This window comes from Podarcis bocagei, assembly GCF_964188305.1.
Source record: "Podarcis bocagei genome assembly, chromosome: 1".
Classification (NCBI taxonomy): Eukaryota; Metazoa; Chordata; class Lepidosauria; order Squamata; family Lacertidae; genus Podarcis; species Podarcis bocagei.
In genome coordinates, this window is record NC_138125.1 from 4,589,140 (window position 1) to 4,606,490 (window position 17,351).

The 17,351-nt window shown below is 44.6% G+C and overlaps 1 protein-coding gene across 2 annotated transcripts; it reads left to right on the forward strand.

The window, feature by feature from the left end:
* Positions 1-2,870: 2,870 nt before the first annotated feature.
* On the forward strand, positions 2,871-17,194 carry GNPNAT1 (glucosamine-phosphate N-acetyltransferase 1). Of its 2 annotated transcripts, none has more exons than XM_081194691.1 (6): positions 2,871-3,001; positions 9,648-9,844; positions 10,410-10,472; positions 11,699-11,826; positions 11,920-11,981; positions 15,988-17,194. In XM_081194691.1, exons 2-6 carry the CDS (start codon positions 9,673-9,675, stop codon positions 16,133-16,135), a joined length of 573 nt encoding a protein of 190 aa, XP_081050817.1. In that variant the 5' UTR covers positions 2,871-3,001; positions 9,648-9,672; the 3' UTR covers positions 16,136-17,194. The 2 variants fall into 2 exon arrangements, with proteins under 2 accessions (XP_081050817.1, XP_081050816.1); XM_081194690.1 differs by lacking the exon at positions 2,871-3,001 and adding an exon at positions 3,125-3,301.
* Positions 17,195-17,351: the final 157 nt, after the last annotated feature.

The window sequence follows — 17,351 nt, forward strand, 5'->3', positions numbered from 1 at the left end:
CAGAGAACGAAGAGGACCGCCATTACAGTTTCGCGCCGCCCCCGGAAGTCCTCTATAAGTGGTCTTTAAACTTTTTCCAATCTTCTTCCACCGACTCTTCTCCCTGATCTCGGATTCTGCCAGTCATTTCCGCCAGTTCCATGTAGTCCATCACCTTCATCTGCCATTCCTCCAGGGTGGGTAGATCTTGTGTCTTCCAATACTTTGCAATAAGTATTCTTGCTGCTGTTGTAGCATACATAAAGAAAGTTCTATCCTTTTTTGGCACCAATTGGCCGACAATGCCCAGGAGAAAGGCCTCTGGTTTCTTCAGGAAGGTATATTTAAATACCTTTTTCATTTCATTATAAATCATCTCCCAGAATGTCTTAATCTTTGGGCACGTCCACCAAAGGTGAAAAAATGTACCTTCAGTCTCTTTACATTTCCAACATTTATTATCGGGCAAGTGACATATTTTTGCAAGCTTGACTGGTGTCATGTACCACCTGTAGATCATTTTTATTATATTCTCTCTTAAGGCATTACATGCCGTAAACTTTATACCTGTGGTCACTAAAGTGGTGCTTCAGGTTAAGAACAGTTTCAGGTTAAGAACGGATCCCCGCAACAAATTAAGTGCCTAACCTGAGGTACCACTGTATATGAATTCTTTCTTCTTGCCGAGGGAGAAGCAGAGGAGGGAGCTATGGTGACGCTGGCCATGGAAGTGATTTCCCGGGTGTGTCCCTCGTAGGCAAATGTGCTCCTGGGGGTTCCCCACGCCAGAAGCTGAGTCACCAAAGCACTGGAAGATGACTCACCAATAAGGAGGAATAAGGAGGGTGGAAAGCACCAAAATGACACACTGGGCTCAAAAAGGGGAAACTGTTTTCATTTTGCTTTTAGCAATGGCTCTTCTCCCACAAACAAGAAAGATGCCAATATTGGAGAAGGGAAATACTTTTAGCGGTTTTTAAACTGTGACAGATGGGCGGGGTATAAATAAATATTATTGTTGTTGTTATTATTATTATTTCTTTGGGGCAGAGCTACTTGATTTTCGTCCCTCTGTAAAGCATCAGACAAGATCATATTCATTACTATGACTTATTATTTTTAGTAGTAGTGGTAGTAGTAGTGTTGTTGTTTAGTCGTTTAGTGGTGTCCGACTCTTCGTGACCCCCTGGACCAGAGCACGCCAGGCACTTCTGTCTTCCACTGCCTCCCGCAGTTTGGTCAAACTCATGCTGGTAGCTTCGAGAACACTGTCCCACCATCTCGTCCTCTGTCGTCCCCTTCTCCTTGTGCCCTCCATCTTTCCCAACATCAGGGTGTTGTCCAGGGAGTCTTCTCTTCTCATGAGGTGGCCAAAGTCTTGGAGCCTCAGCTTCAGGATCTGTCCTTCCAGTGAGCACTCAGGGCTGATTTCCTTCAGAATGGAGAGGTTGGATCTTCTTGCAGTCCATAGGTAGTAGCAGAAGTAATAATGATGATGATGATGATGTATAATAATATATTTATTTATTCCAAAAATGTGCATACCGCTTGATTGAAAAAACAACAACTCAAAGCACTTTACAAAAAGAACAATACAATTATTAGTAAAAACAATTAAAACATTCAGAAAATTAAAATTAGTGTTTCACACCACCCCATTATCCAAGCAATATGAGATTTCAGGGGTTCCAGGCACTTGTCCAAGGTTCTGTGTCCTTGGAATGAGACAGAGCTGAGACTGCGGAGCTTTATTTACACATATGCCTCAACGTCCCAGGAGGTCTTGCTTCTCCCATAGCCTTGGATCCCAGGAGAAATCAAGCTTGGCTCATCTCCCTCTTTGGTGTCATGGATGCTTTGGCCAAGAAGATTCCTGCATTGCAGGGGGTTGGACTACATGACCCTGGGGGTCCCTTCCAATTCTATGATTTCTATAAAACCAAAACGCACGCCAGCTTTCTAGGTATCTGGGTAGGCTCCGTTATCAAGAGGCAGGGAGTTCCAAAGTGTAGGAAGCACCGCACTAAAAGATATATAGTAAAACACAAACAAACACTGCTTGGTTGTGCTTAAGATTAATCTCCCAGATATAATGGAAAAAAACTGATTTGAATAAATGAATACAGAATATTTGTCACTTAGGAGAAGTGTTGAAGCTGCAAAGCGATAGAGGGAAGTCAACTAATATAGCAGGGATTCAAACTAGTTTTCCGGAACAGAAAGTGACTGCAAAGAAAGAAAGAAAACAAGGATTACAAATGTAATTTATTTTTGAGAACCTGGCATATAGAATATTCAAATTACTTTTTGTATCAATTTTGAACAATTTTGTGTACTTGACTAATTCTTTTTCCTTTTTCCTTATTTATTATTTTTCCTTTTTTCCTTTTTTCCTTTTTATATTTTTACCTTTTGTATCTTTTTCTTTTTGAATTATTTGGATGTAATGTTTAATTCATGCCTTCTCTCTGATTCAATAAATAATATAAATGAATAATATAAATAAGTAAGTAAGTAAATAAATAAATAAATAAAAGATACATAGTAATAACAACAGCAACAACAACAACAATAATAGCAATAACGACGATAACAAGAACGACGTTCAAATATAACGCGCTTTTGCACGGGACCACGCTGACCCATGGAAAAGCAGTACGCATGCGCGCCCCTGGGCTTTCGGCATTCCATCTTCCCCGCCCCGCTTGCCTTCCTTAAGAGGCAGAGCGCATGCGCACTGGCCAGCCTGGCATTCTTCGGCCCTTGCGGGAGGGAGATGGAGCGAGCGAGTGAGAAAGGAGGCGGGGCTAGGCAAGGAGCGCCCTTTCCCGATTGGCTCCTTTTCCACGGCCTTCGGGCCCCGCCCCTCCCGGCGAGCCGCCACGTCAGTCACAGCTACGCCCGCCGCCGGCATCCTGCGCCTGCGCGCTGGGAGGCGCCTGGCCGCTTCTCCCCTCAGCCGGCGTCTCGCGAGGGGGGGGGGGTGGAGAAGGCGGGAGAGCGCGGCGCGTGCACGCGGAGGGTAAGTGCGTGGGGAACGTGGGCGCGCGTGGGTGAGGGGCCAGGAAATCAACGGGGGGGGGCAGCAGACGGGGAGAGCCCTATGGAACCTAGAGGGACGAGAGCGCCTCTGAGCATGGGCAGAGCGCCTGCCGGCTAGCCGGTCCGCCAGGTGGAAGGGGGCTTCCAGGCCAGCCAATACCTCTTCCCTTTGGAACCTCTCGCTTCTTATGGGCGGGGGATAAAATCTTGCCAGTTGCCTCAAGGATTGCAAGGACCCTCCAGGTGGGTCCCCCGTTGCAGGTGTGGCGGCGCCTCCCAGGTAAGCTCTTGGAGGAGGGGGGGGGTTGTAACATGGCAGGTGCCATACCTGTCAACCTTCCCTTTTTTGCGGGAAATTCCCTTATTCCAGCGACGTTTCCCGCTGCTATCCTGTAGACTGCCCCCGGGACAGGTGAGGCTGCTGGTCCCTTATTTTCGAGGGTCCCCGGGACAGGTGAGGCTGCCGATCCCATACTTTCGAGGCTCCCCGGGACAGGTGAGGCTGCTGGTCCCTTATTTTCGAGGCTCCCCAGGACAGGTGAGGCTGCTGGTCCCTTACTTTCGAGGCTCCCCAGGACAGGTGAGGTTGCCGGTCCCTTACTTTCGAGGCTCCCCAGGACAGGTGAGGCTGCCGATCCCTTACTTTCGAGGCTCCCCAGGACAGGTGAGGTTGCCGGTCCCTTACTTTCGAGGCTCCCCAGGACAGGTGAGGCTGCTGGCCCCTTATTTTCGAGGCTCCCCAGGACAGGTGAGGCTGCTGGTCCCTTACTTTCGAGGCTCCCCAGGACAGGTGAGGCTGCCGATCCCTTACTTTCGAGGCTCCCCAGGACAGGTGAGGTTGCCGGTCCCTTACTTTCGAGGCTCCCCAGGACAGGTGAGGCTGCTGGCCCCTTATTTTCGAGGCTCCCCAGGACAGGTGAGGCTGCTGGTCCCTTATTTTCGAGGCTCCCCAGGACAGGTGAGGCTGCTGGCCCCTTATTTTCGAGGGTCCCCGGGACAGGTGAGGCTGCCGATCCCATACTTTCGAGGCTCCCCGGGACAGGTGAGGCTGCTGGTCCCTTATTTTCGAGGCTCCCCAGGACAGGTGAGGCTGCTGGTCCCTTATTTTCGAGGCTCCCCAGGACAGGTGAGGCTGCCGATCCCTTACTTTCGAGGCTCCCCAGGACAGGTGAGGTTGCCGGTCCCTTACTTTCGAGGCTCCCCAGGACAGGTGAGGCTGCTGGCCCCTTATTTTCGAGGCTCCCCAGGACAGGTGAGGCTGCTGGTCCCTTTTTTTGCGAGGCTCCCTGGGACAGGTGAGGCTGCTGGTCCCTTATTTTCAAATCTGAAAGTTGACAGCTATGGCAGGTGCCAGTCTGGGATCGCAGCCCCCGGGCGGCAGGGCTGCGTGAGCACTTGCCTCTTATTTTTGCACGTGTTTTCTTTTTTGCAATATGTTCCCCTGAACCTTCCTTTTTGCTACACCCGAGTGATCTGTGGCAGAAATGCATATTGGGCGCATAAACTGATTCAGGTACGATCTGCTGTGGAGCTGGATTTGCTGATGCCCAGGTCCAGGTTCCATGGCTAGAAGACTCTCCCGAAATAAATTAAAAAAAATTCCCAGTAGCACCTTAGAGACCAACTAAGTTTATTCTAAGTATAAGCTTTTGTGTGTATGCACACTTCTTCAAGAAATACTCTCTGTGTTTCTGTATATCTGTATATGAGAGAGTGGCTAAGAGTTTTCAGACTCGGACATGGGAGACCAGGGTGCGAATCCTCCCTTGGCCATGAAGCTCTCCCTGACCCATTCCCTGCCTCTCAGCCTAACCTGCCTCACAGGGCTGTTGTGGGGATTGAAGAAAGCGTCTGTCTGGCCTCCCAGTTGTCAGGCTAAGGGAGCTGGGCATGTTTAGCCTGGAGAAGAGGAGGTTAAGGGGTGATATGATAGCCATGTTCAAATATATAAAAGGATGTCACATAGAGGAGGGAGAAAGGTTGTTTTCTGCTGCTCCAGAGAAGCGGACACGGAGCAATGGATCCAAACTACAAGAAAGAAGATTCCACCTAAACATTAGGAAGAACTTCCTGACAGTAAGAGCTGTTCGACAGTGGAATTTGCTGCCAAGGAGTGTGGTGGAGTCTCCTACTTTGGAGGTCTTTAAGCAGAGGCTTGACAACCATATGTCAGGAGTGCTCTGATGGTGTTTCCTGCTTGGCAGGGGGTTGGACTCGATGGCCCTTGTGGTCTCTTCCAACTCTGGGATTCTATTCTATGATTCTAGAGCTGGCAGGGAAAGAAGCCTGGTCCGGCTTGTGGGCTTTTCAGTGGGGCATCTGCTTGGCACCCGTGAGAACGAGATGCTGGACTAGGCAGATCTTTGGCCTAATAGAAGAAGGCTTTTCTTAGGTTTGTTCTTATGGGTTATTCATAGAATTGTAGAGTTGGAAGGGACCCCAGGGGTCATCTAGTCCAGCCCCCTGCAATGCAGGAATCCTGACCTTAGCCGTCCTTGGGGGGGACTCGTACCACCAACTTTAAGGTTAACAGCCAGACATCATTTATTATATTATATTATACTCAAGGTCCATAAATAGCAACACCCTCGAGGTCCCGGGCCCTAAGGAAGTCAGATTAGGCTCAACCAGAGCCAGGGCCTTTTCAACGCTGGCCCCAGCCTGGTAGAACGCTCTGTCTCATGAGACCAGGGCCCTGCAGGATCTGATCTCTTTCCGCAGGGCCTGTAAGAGTTGTTCCGCCTGGCCTTTGGCTTGGAGTCAATTTGATTCCCTTCCCCTCTTTCCTTTTTCCTTTCTCCTTCTGTGATGGAACTTCTATTTGGGGACTTCCCTGGCTTTTTTCTGGCCCACGTAGGACCATCTGGATAGCTGGCCTTGGTGAAGATTTGACGTTTTCATCCCCCAAAAGTTTTTTATTTGAGTTTCTACTGAAATGAGGCTGCATTTTAATGTTTTAATGTCGTATTTTAATCTTGTTTTTAAGTTGTATTTCAATCAATTGTTTTTACCTGGTGTTAGCCGCTCCGAGCCCGGTCGGTCTTGGCTGGGTAGGGCGGGGTATAAATAATAATAATAATTATTATTATTACATTTATATCCCACCTTTCCTTCAAGGAGCACAAGGTGACGCACACATTTCCGTTTAATCGTCACAGCCACCCTGCAAAGTAGGCTAAAGTTAAACTAAGAGACAGCTGGCCCAAGGTCACGCAGCAAGCTTCATGGCAGGGTAGGGATTTGAACTCTCAATCTCCCACACCCTGTTCCAGCGCTCTTTAAGCATTTCACCACAATGGTTAAAGAGATGCCGGCAGCTAGTGAGAGCTGTGGAACATCTACGTTTCTGAAATAAATATCCAGTAAAATGTAATTCTTTCAGACAAAGAGAGTTGAGCTCAAATGACAGGATGAGGTTGCTTCTTTAGGAATGGTGTGCCAAGTCAGACGAGAAGGAAAACTGTGAATTCACACCCACTTTTATACAAAAGTACACGGATACAAAATGTAGCCAGCTATTTCCTTGTTTGCCTTCTTCACATTATAGCAAACATTGCCTTCATGTCATTCTTTACCCTTAACAGTTGACTCAACTGCAGAACTTATTTCAGTATGTTGAACAGGGATCCGTATACCTTGCAACATAGGTGTTGCCGTCAAGGAAAGAGGTCTGGCATTGAGAGCTGCTTTAGGTCTGGATTTGGCCAGTGGAATTCTTGACTCTTCCTCTGAACAGCAGACACCCCCTTCCAATGACACATCACACAGATGAACTTATTTTGTCATACTGTGTACTGCCTTAATAACTCCAGACTGTGAATCAGTTTATAAATTGGTGGTGTTGTTTTTTTAAAAAGTATTTTTTAAAAAGTACTCCTGGTTCCACCAGTGGCTTGTTATATGTTACCAGCTGCACTGGCTCGCAGTGGAGTACAGGGTCAGGTTTAAGGTGCTGGTTTTGACCTTTAAAGCCCTATGCGGCCTAGGACCCTCGGACCTACGGGACCGCCTCTCCTGGTATGTTCCACGGAGGACCTTAAGGTCCACAAATGAGAACACTTGGAGGTCCCAAGTCACAAGGTGGTTAGATTGGTCTCAACTAGGGCCAGGGCCTTTTCAGTACTGGCCCCGACTTGGTGGAACGCTCTGTCCCAAGAGACCAGGGCCCTGCGGGACTTGACATCTTTCCGCAGGGCCTGCAAGACAGAGCTGTTCCACCTGGCCTTTGGTATGGACTCAGTCTGACCCTTACGTTTCCCTCCCCTTATGGTTCTGATCTATGGGCTACTTTTAAAATGAGGCTGCATTTTAAATTGTATTTTAACCCTTATTTTAATAAACTGGTTTTTGTTTGTTTGTTTTCCCCTGATATGTTTTATTGTCATTTTATTGGTGTTAGCCGCCCTGTGCCCGGCTCTGGCCGGGGAGGGCAGGGTGTGTGTATATATATATATAAATAATATAAATATATTATTATTATTATTATTATTATTATTATTATTATTATTATTATTATTATTAAGATGGGGGAACCTGTGATCAGGTGCCTTTGGACTCCAGCTCCCATCATCCCTTTCACTGTCCATTCTGGCTGGGGCTGATGGGAGTTGGAGTCAACAACACTTGGAGAACCACAGGTTCCCTACATCTGCTATACAGCATGGGAAAGGGACCTTCGAATCCTCGCCTTCACACTTTGCATTCTGTAGATCCCCAACCTGCTGCCCTCCAGATGTTTTGAACTGCAGGTCCCACCAGCCCCAGCCAGCGTGGTTAGCAATTATGGAAGTTTTAGTCTGGATCATGTTATAGATCACGTGCTAAGGGTAGCCAAGAATTGGTGCAGTGAGTTCTACTGGCACTCATTTTGGCTTATGAATATTAGCGTGGGAAAATGATCGTTGCTGTGTATAAGACCCTTCCCTTTTGCCTGCTGATACACAAAAGGGGAAGGATGAAATTGGCTCCCTACTTTCAGTCTTTGCAGAGATGACTGGCTTCAGGCAGACTATAAGAGAAAGCTCACTCTCTTGGCTGGAATAATGCGAATTTCTTGCTCTGTAAAATGTTTTGTAATTTTGTTGTTTTTTTAATAAAATATTTATTAAAGGTTTTAGACAATTTAAACAATACAGCAAACTTCCCATTTACAATCCAAAAAGAAAAAAAGAAAAACACTATGAGCAAAAAAAAGACAAAAAGGCATACAAAGCAAACAATCAAAAAAGACATAAAAATAAAATAAAAAAGAAGTTAATTCAGTTTCTAAAATATTATTTCCATAACCCTCTTTCATGACTCCCTCACATCTACCTTTCCTGTGTTCCTGTTTATAAAATCACGTTCAGCAATACTTCACCTTCTCTCAAAATTTGTTTTAAATTGTACATTTCAGCTATTATGTCTCCAATTTTACCCTTTGTTATCAAATGTTTAAATATTTAAGCTTGACATGATATTATTATTATTTCAAATTTCATCTTTGTTCTTATAATTCAGTTAATGTTTTGTAATTTTGTTCCCCTGAGAAATGAAAGCCCTCCAAACACAAACATGGTTATCTAAAAGTTCATATTCTGTGCTTGGGGTGTTTGTTTAACCCCAGATCCTGGTGTATTTTATAGTTCAAAGAACCTGTCTGATGAAAAAATAAATATTGCTTTAATGTTAACCTTTTGTTGCGTCAGAGACATCAAGGTAATAGGCTGCCATGCAGTCATGTTCTTATTTATCTTACATTTCAGAAGGGTGGCATTGATATGGAATGTATATTTTAACGTCTGAAAGTTTCGGTACAAGTGTCAAATATTTTTAGATGGTATCTTTGAATCACATGCATTATTACGATTTTATGTTTTAGCTGTGAGTTAAAGTAAGGAACATGGCTAGTTTAAAAGATATTTGGAAGAGGAGCAACAGCAGCCCCTTGTCAAATTCTTATCTCTCTTGGCCCCTGAAAGGAATAGTTTAAATTATTCCTGTGTTCTAGATGCCATTTTTCTAGCATTTCTTAACCCGGGGGAAAATTTGTGTATTTGCACTGGCGCTGTGGGTTAAACCACAAAGCCTAGGACTTACCGATCAGAAGGTCGGCAGTTCGAATCCCCCAATAGGGTGAGCTCCTGTTGCTCGGTCCCTGCTCCTGCAAACCTAGCAGTTCAAAAGCACGTTAAAGTGCAAGGAGATAAATAGGTACCGCTCTGGCGGGAAGGTAAACAGCGTTTCCATGCGCTGCTCTGGTTTGCCAGAAGCGGCTTAGTCATGCTGGCCACATGACCCGGAAGCTGTACGCCGGCTCCCTTGGCCAGTAAAGAGAGATGAGCGCCGCAACCCCAGAGTCGGTCACGACTGGACCTAATGGTCAGGGGTCCCTTTATCTTTTACTGGGACAGAAGGCAAGTCAAAACTGGGAGCATAGCCATAGGCTGCCTGGAAAGTTTAGGACAAGACAAAGGTCAGTTTGGCATTATTTAAGGCTGGTCTAAGGACTGAAACACCCAAAAGCTGTTAGCCACACTGAGTAACTGCATGGGGTTAGAAAGGCAGTAAATAAACTTAAAACGAGCAAGAAACATAGAAACGCTAAACTATTTCCAAATGTGAATCATTGTGTTTTTCAATTCCAGTACGCCAGTTACAGTCTCAGCTGCCATGATGCCTGCAGCAACAGTAAAGCCTGACACCACGCCATTGTATGACCCTCGCCTCCTTCAGGAACTGGACTGGAGTGAGAATACCGTGACGTTTTCTCCTGCTATTTCTCCTGTGGAACCGGGCAGTGGTTTAGTTTTGCGACCACTTTGCATTGCCGACATCAACAAAGGTACAGCTCACTTTTCTCTGAATGCCTAAGTCCACTTGAACTCAAAGGCTACATATGCACATCGTAACCCAGGACTGCATTTGAGGACAACAGCCAGAGCAAAATATTAAGTCTTACACTGGATAGTTTTGTAGAAAATGAATTGCAAGAAGAGCAGGTCTTGGATAGAAGGGGCTTAAAATAATTCTGTGTTTATGGAAGACAATCTTACTCGGCTACGAGTGATCGCCAAAGAAAAATAATTCTGAATGTAGAAAGCACTATATCCGCTTTGCTAGGTTTTGTGTGGTTCCTCTCCTCTGCTAGTTTGTGTGTGATTTTCCATTTTGGGTGGTGTTTTTATTAACTTTATTCTATGCTGCCCTGATAGCTTTGCTGAAGGGCTGTCTAAAAATCTTGCCCATTTCACTACACTTGAAAAACTGTAGTGGCTTCTTGGTTCTTGTCTCCCACATCACTCCAGACACTGAATTGTGGACACTACTTGTGGAATCTCTACTTGAATATCGAGTTTTGTGCTTGCCTTGAAGAATACATTTATGCAAACTCTTTTTCTCCCTTGCAGGCTTTTTAAAAGTTTTAGGTCAACTGACTGTAACAGGAAGTGTCAGCCCTGAGCAATTCATCAGTGAGTACCTTGTTGTATTTTGCAGCTTGGAGGAAAGGAACAGGGGGTTTTCTTCAGTGCAGCTGTCTCACTGACCTTGTTTGGCTTCGAAAAGAGATGCCTTGTTGGTAAATCATGTGTTCATGGGTGTGAGGAGTGGTTTAAGTAGCAAAAAAAGCAGGGGGAACCCAGTCATTGGGCAGCCTATACATTTGGCTACATCGACAGTTACACATCACTTGCCTTTCCCATAAGAGACCCTCACATTCTATTCACCTGCTTGTCAAGGGTTAGGTGCAGTATATCCTGGCAGATCGTTTTTAGGTGCCAGGCAAAATCGTTTCTCTATAACTAGGCCTTTCTTATAACAAAGTTATAACTATAACTTTGGCTGTTATAACTATATAGTTATAACTATAAAGTTATAACTATAACTTTGTATCTGAAGAAGTGTGCATGCACACGAAAGCTCATACCAAGAACTAAGTGAGTTGGTCTTTAAGGTGCTACTGGAAGGAATTTTTTAATTTTGACTTTGGCTGATTGAACATTCTAGGGCCTTTTAAATGTGTTTGTGGGAGGGGAGGTTATTGGTTTGCTTTTGCTTTTGTTTTATTAAGTATTTTGTGTTCCCATTTTGTATTTTTATGTTGTCAACTGCCCTGGGATACAAATTTAGTAAGTAAGTAAGTAAGTAAGTAAGTAAGTAAGTATGTATGTAGTAGTAAGGTCAAGGTAAAGGGACCCCTGACCATTAGGTCCAGTCGTGGCCGACTCTGGGGTTGCGGCGCTCATCTCGCATTATTGGCCGAGGGAGCCGGCGTACAGCTTCCGGGTCATGTGGCCAGCATGACTTAGCCGCTTCTGGTGAACCAGAGCAGCGCACGGAAACGCCGTTTACCTTCCCACCAGAGCGGTACCTATTGATCTACTTGCACTTTGACGTGCTTTCGAACTGCTAGGTTGGCAGGAGCAGGGACCGAGCAACGGGAGCTCACCCCATTGCGGGGATTCAAACCGCCAACCTTCTGATCGGCAAGTCCTAGGCTCTGTGGTTTAACCCACAGCGCCACCCGTGTCCCATGTATGTAGTAGTAGTAGTAGTAATAATAATAATAATAATAATAATAATAATAATAATAATAATAATAATCTGGATATGCAAACTTGAGCAGAGCTATAGGAAAACCCCATACCAGGGGAATGTAGATCCTTTTACCAAGAATGCTCCTACCTATATTTTCTAGAAACATTCGAACACATGAAGAGTTCTGGGGACTACTACGTTACAGTAGTGGAAGATACTATTCTAGGAGAGATTGTGGCTACTGCAACTTTAGTCATAGAGCACAAGTTTACTCACTCGTGTGCAAAGGTATGTTGGGTAGTGCGGGAAATACTGTTGCTGTGAATAAGTTCTGCCACTTTCTAGTACTCAGCGGCTAAGTGGTATTGCCTGTCTTCACAGAGGGGAAGAATAGAAGACGTTGTTGTAAGCGGAGAATGCAGAGGAAAACAACTTGGGAAATTGTAAGTGGCTGTTAATTGTCTGCAGTAGCTTACCAGCCGGGTTGTGGGGAGTGGTGTCAGCTGCCTCTCCTGCTATGCCCCATGGAGAGCCTCAAGGTCCATAAATAGCAACACCCTAGTGGTCCCGGGCCCTAAGGAAGTTAGATTAGCTTAAACCAGAGCCAGGGCTTTTTCAACACTGGCCCCGACCTGGTAGAACGCTCTGTCTCATGAGACCAGGGCCCTGCAGGATCTGATTTCTTTCCGCAGGGCATGTAAGACAGAGTTGTTCCGCCTGGCCTTTGGCTTGGAGCCAATTTGATTCCCTCCCCCTCTTTTTTATTTTCCTTAGTCCTCCTGCGATGAGGCTACATTTTAATTTTAATATTTCAATATTTTAATGTTGTATTTTGATTTTGTTTTTAAGTTGTATTCATTCAACTTATTTTTATTATTGCTTGTTAGCCGCCCTGAGCCCAGCCTTGGATGGGGAGGGCGGGGTATAAATAAAAATTATTATTATTATTACATGCCCCCAAAGACCTAAGTGAGCAAGTGAGCAAGGACCGCCTCTCGCCATATGAACCAAGCCAGTCCTTGCAAGCATTCTGGCCTTTTTTGTGTGCCTCCTCTATGAGAACGGGCCTTTTCCGAGGTGCCTCCCCACTTGCGGAATTCTCTTCCCAGAGAGGCTCACCTGGCGCCTTCATTACGTATTTTTAAGCCCAACAAAAACTTTCCTCTTCTCCCAGGCCTTTGCCAGATTAAGCAAGCTATGGCCTTTTAAACTGTAGGAGGTGTTGTTTGCTTGTTACTACGTTATGCATTCTTTTGTTTTTATACTGTAAGCTGCCCTGTGACCCTTAGATGAATGGCGACACAGAAATTTAATAAAAAACAGTAGCAATAAAAATCACCAATGGTGTCTGACGCTCTCCCCCAAACACACATTCTGCAAGGCTAAACTTCTTCTAAAGCAATAAACTGATATTTATGTAACGCCTTTCAAGCATCCCAAACTAGTCATATTCATTCTTTACAACCATTCTGTAATATGGGGCCAGTATTATCCCTGTATTGCAGGAGTGAGGTTGAGGCAAGTGGCTTTCTGAAGACCACTTAGCTCTATGACAAGTTCTCTTAACACTTGAATCGGCAATTTTACAGCTCATACCCTTTGCCCATGGATGGGGAGTTTGTGGGTCTCCAAATGATGTTGGACTGATTCACACCAGCCGCACCCAGCATGACGTATGGTCAGAGTTGATCTGGTGGGCCACAGCTTCAGCACCCTGATTTGAGTCTCTTAAGCACTTCCGGAAGTGTGGTGCTGCAGCTGGGAGCGTTGGGCTTATGGGAACATAAAGAGCTATCTTATACAGTCAGATCTTTGGTCTATCCAGTTCAGTATTGTCTGCAGTAAATGGCAGCAGCTACCCAGTGTTTCTTAAGAGATGCCAGGAATTTAACAGGGAACCTTCTAATTGCTGAGCATGCAGCCTAGTAACACTAACCAGATAGCTCCAAATTCACATCCATAAGCCCCCCCCCCCCAAAGCCCTGTCTCACCTGAAGCCAGTTTATTTGTAACCTACCTTATTCGGTTATTTGGCTAAAACACAGCCCCTGATCTCCTTTGGATGTAAAAGGTAACACCACCCCATCTCCGTTTGGACTCATTGTGCTTCTATTCTTTCCAACTGGCATAGTTCTTTGCTTGCCTTTTGGGCATTTAATCTGTACCCAAATTGCAGGACCCTGCCAAGCTATACACTTCAAACCTCCTTTGAGCGGAATGTCTCCCTAGTTCAGTGGTTCTCAAAGGGTGTGGCAGGAGAGGGAGGCAAGGGTGGCAGGAAGATTCAAAGACAATCAAATAAATTTTTAAGCATTTCAGTCTAGTGCAGTATGGGGGGGGGGGGGGATATACAACCAGAAACAGTGTCCACACCTATCTTCAAGAGCATCAGCCATTCTTCTGCAGGTGAAACTCGGAAAATGAGAATATCGTGGAAAAGTTCATTTATTTCAGTAATTCAACTTAAAAGGTGAAACTAATATATGAAACTAATATATGAGATAGACTCATGACATGCAAAGCGAGATATAATAAAAAAAATCCTTCCAGTAGCACCTTAAAGACCAACTAAGTTAGTTCTTGGTATGAGCTTTCGTGTGCATGCACACTTCTTCAGATTTCGTGCATGCACACGAAAGCTCATACCAAGAACTAACTTAGTTGGTCTTTAAGGTGCTACTGGAAGGAATTTTTTTATTTTGACTATGGCAGACCAACACGGCTACCTATCTGTAAAGCAAGATATGTCAAGCCTTATAATTGTGATGATCATGGCATACAGCTGATGAAAACCCCAAATTAACCATCTCAGAAAATTAAATGAAATCAGCAAAACAAGGATTGCAAATAGAGAAATATTGGACCTCTGAGAAGTAGCAGAATGCATATATACTCAGTACTTGGTTTGGGCCCCTTTTGCATCAATTGCTGCCTCAATGCGGCGTGGCACGGATGCTATCAGCCTGTGGCACTGCTGAGGTGTTATGGAAGCCTGTGGCACTGCTGAGGTATTATGGGTTTTCATCAGCTGTACGTCATGATCATCACAATTATAACAAATAAATTAAATAAATAAGTAAATTATAACAAATAAAGGCTTGACATATCTTGCTTTGCATGTCATGAGTCTAAGTTGAATTACTGAAATAAATGAACTTTTCCACGATATTCTAATTTTCCGAGTTTCACCTGTACAGTTCCCCATGATATCCTGTTGTGAACAGGGATTTTCAACTCTTGACAAATGTGAACCATCAGAAAAGAGAAAGGCTTGTTTGCTGATAAGATGAGTTTGTTTGAGAGCCAGTGTGGTGTAGTGGTTAAGAGCGGTGGACTCGTAATCTGGTGAACCGGGTTCGTGTCTCCACTCCGCCACATGCAGCTGCTAGGTGACCTTGGGCCAGTCTCACTTCTCTGAAGTCTCTCAGCCCCACTCACCTCACAGAGTGTTTGTTGTGGGGGAGGAAGGGAAAGGAGAATGTTAGCTACTTTGAGACTCCTTCGGGTAGTGATAAAGCGGGATATCAAATCCAAAAACTCTCAAATTAGACCTAATACAAATGAGATTACCTGGCAAAAGCAAGCTCACACCTCTCATTGGGTCTGTATACATACTTAAGGTACATATGTAAGAGGCTCATTTATAATTATATTTTGGGAATTATATTTTGGGAATTCTGGATGTCCCATGATCATATTATAAAGTAGTTGTGTTCTGGGTTATAAACCAAGCACTGCTAGGAGTTGCTTCTTTTTGTTTTCCAATGTATTTTATCAATAAAAAAAATTGGTGTGACACAAGCTAATTTTTATTCTGAACATGTGGCCTGGAGAAAAATTTTGAGAACCCCTGCCCTAGTTAAGAGACTCCTTTTGGACTTTCCTTATTCAATCACTATGACATATCTGTTTCATCTTACTGTATACTCTCTCCCTCTGAAATTCTTGTCTCCTTCCACTCATTTCTTGCAGGGTTAGGGTTGGAAAGTGAGGGCTTCCTATTGTTTTCCCTTCGCTGAAAAGTGGCTCCTACTATCCATTTGGGCATGGTGGTGATGGCAGCAGTGCTGATGTGTAGATTCACGGTTGCCTGGTACATGCAGTTTGACGTCCTCTTGCAAGAGTATACCCATACAGTTTGTTTCAGAGTACAGTGGTACCTCTAGTTGCAGACACGATCCATTCTGGGGTGCCATTCGCACCCTGAAAAGTCTGCAACTAGAGCGGCGCTTCTGTGCAACCATGGAGCGCAAGAGCGCTTCTGTGTATGTGCGAAGCACGCAGAACGCTTTTGCACATGCACAAAGCACACAGGATGCTTCTGTGTGCATGCGGCGAAACCCAAAAGTATCCACTTCCGGGTCTGCCGTGTTCGCAAGCCGAAAAGGCGCAACGTGAACCTAACGCAACACAAGGTATGACTGTATTAACTCTTCCTCCTCCTCCTAGATTGATGTCAACTCTCACACTGCTAAGTAAGAGACTGAATTGCTACAAAATCACTCTCGAGTGTCAGCCAAAAAATGTTGCTTTCTATGAAAAATTTGGATATTCAGTATCTGAAGAAAACTACATGTATCAAAGATTCTTCAATTAAAGGACTTCCAGCTGTAATCTCATGTAATGGACCGTTGGTGGAGGACTGTCTCTTTTCTCTTTCTCTTTTCTCTTTGTGGAAAGCAAATGGCTGCAAATGAAATTAACACCTCCAGAGATGGGACAACAAATACAGTACAGCAGACTTTGATTTAGGTTTCCTTGCTGACAGGAAACGTTTTAGAAGCCATTTCCTACTGTTAATGCTTTTTGCTAGCTGGGATGTGAAAGATTATTGCCAGGTGGGGGTGGTTTTTAACCAAAGGTTATATTTTTACCTGATTCCTTTCTTGCCTTGTATTTTTCTAAGTCTTGTGCTGTTTTGTGTTGCCAATTCAGTGGTGGTTAATGAGGCAGGACTGACTTGCGAGATTTCTAGTCATGTGGGTAGGAGAAATGCAAGGTCTGTACCAGGCTGTCACTGGTCTTGACGTTAGTACGCCTCAGATCTTCATGGGCACCAGAAGAGCCCTGAAATGACTGATTTGTCGAGCAGCGGCCTGAGCGGTTCTATTAGTCCCCTAGCAGTCACAATTGGTAAAAATTATTGCTTACACAAAGAACCTGCATTTCTAAAATATTGTATTCTTATCTCTTGTAGCTGTGAAAAGACTGTGGGGCCAAGGGGCAGTCTTTTCCAGCATGGGCTATATCACATGTATGCTTTGCAAAAGCAATCTTCTGCCATGCTAACCCACTCAGATGATGTTCCAGATCCCAAATCCACATCTCAGAGGCTCCCCCATGCTTTGGGGCTTTAGATAAAGCCACGTAGCACTTCTTGCCATGAGCTGCCAATAATGGTACAACTTTCCTCCCACCATTTCAGCTTGAAGGGGGCAGTCTTGGGCATTACAAGCAAATGAAGGGCACTGCAGAAAATTTTTGTAGTCGAGTAAATACCTTTATAAAATATTACTGAGGGCTACTGTAAGCGGATTTCATGCATTTTGTGGTACTCTAAAAACTTTATTGGGGGTGACTAAAGTTATTTATTCAGTTTTTTTTAAAAAAGCACTGTTAAGACACAAATAAATGAAGGCTGTTAAAATCTTTTGAATTATGGTCTTCCTTCTTCATTGGTCTAGATGTGCTCTAGTTGGCCTGCTGTTTTACTTGGGTAATTTGAGAAGTGTTAGTGGAGTTCATCCACGTGGGACAATTGAATACTGTTGGATGGAGAACATGTTTGAAGTTAAGTGGACCATAACCTGTGG

What these genes read in the sequence shown, in the direction of transcription:
- GNPNAT1 (XM_081194691.1), top strand. Translation starts at nt 9,673, where the DNA reads ATGATGCCTGCAGCAACAGTAAAGCCTGACACCACGCCATTGTATGAC. An exon ending in CAGCCCTGAGCAATTCATCA is followed by an intron (nt 10,473 to 11,698) that starts GTGAGTACCTTG and finishes TATATTTTCTAG; the next exon opens with AAACATTCGAACACATGAAG. An exon ending in TTACTCACTCGTGTGCAAAG is followed by an intron (nt 11,827 to 11,919) that starts GTATGTTGGGTA and finishes CTGTCTTCACAG; the next exon opens with AGGGGAAGAATAGAAGACGT.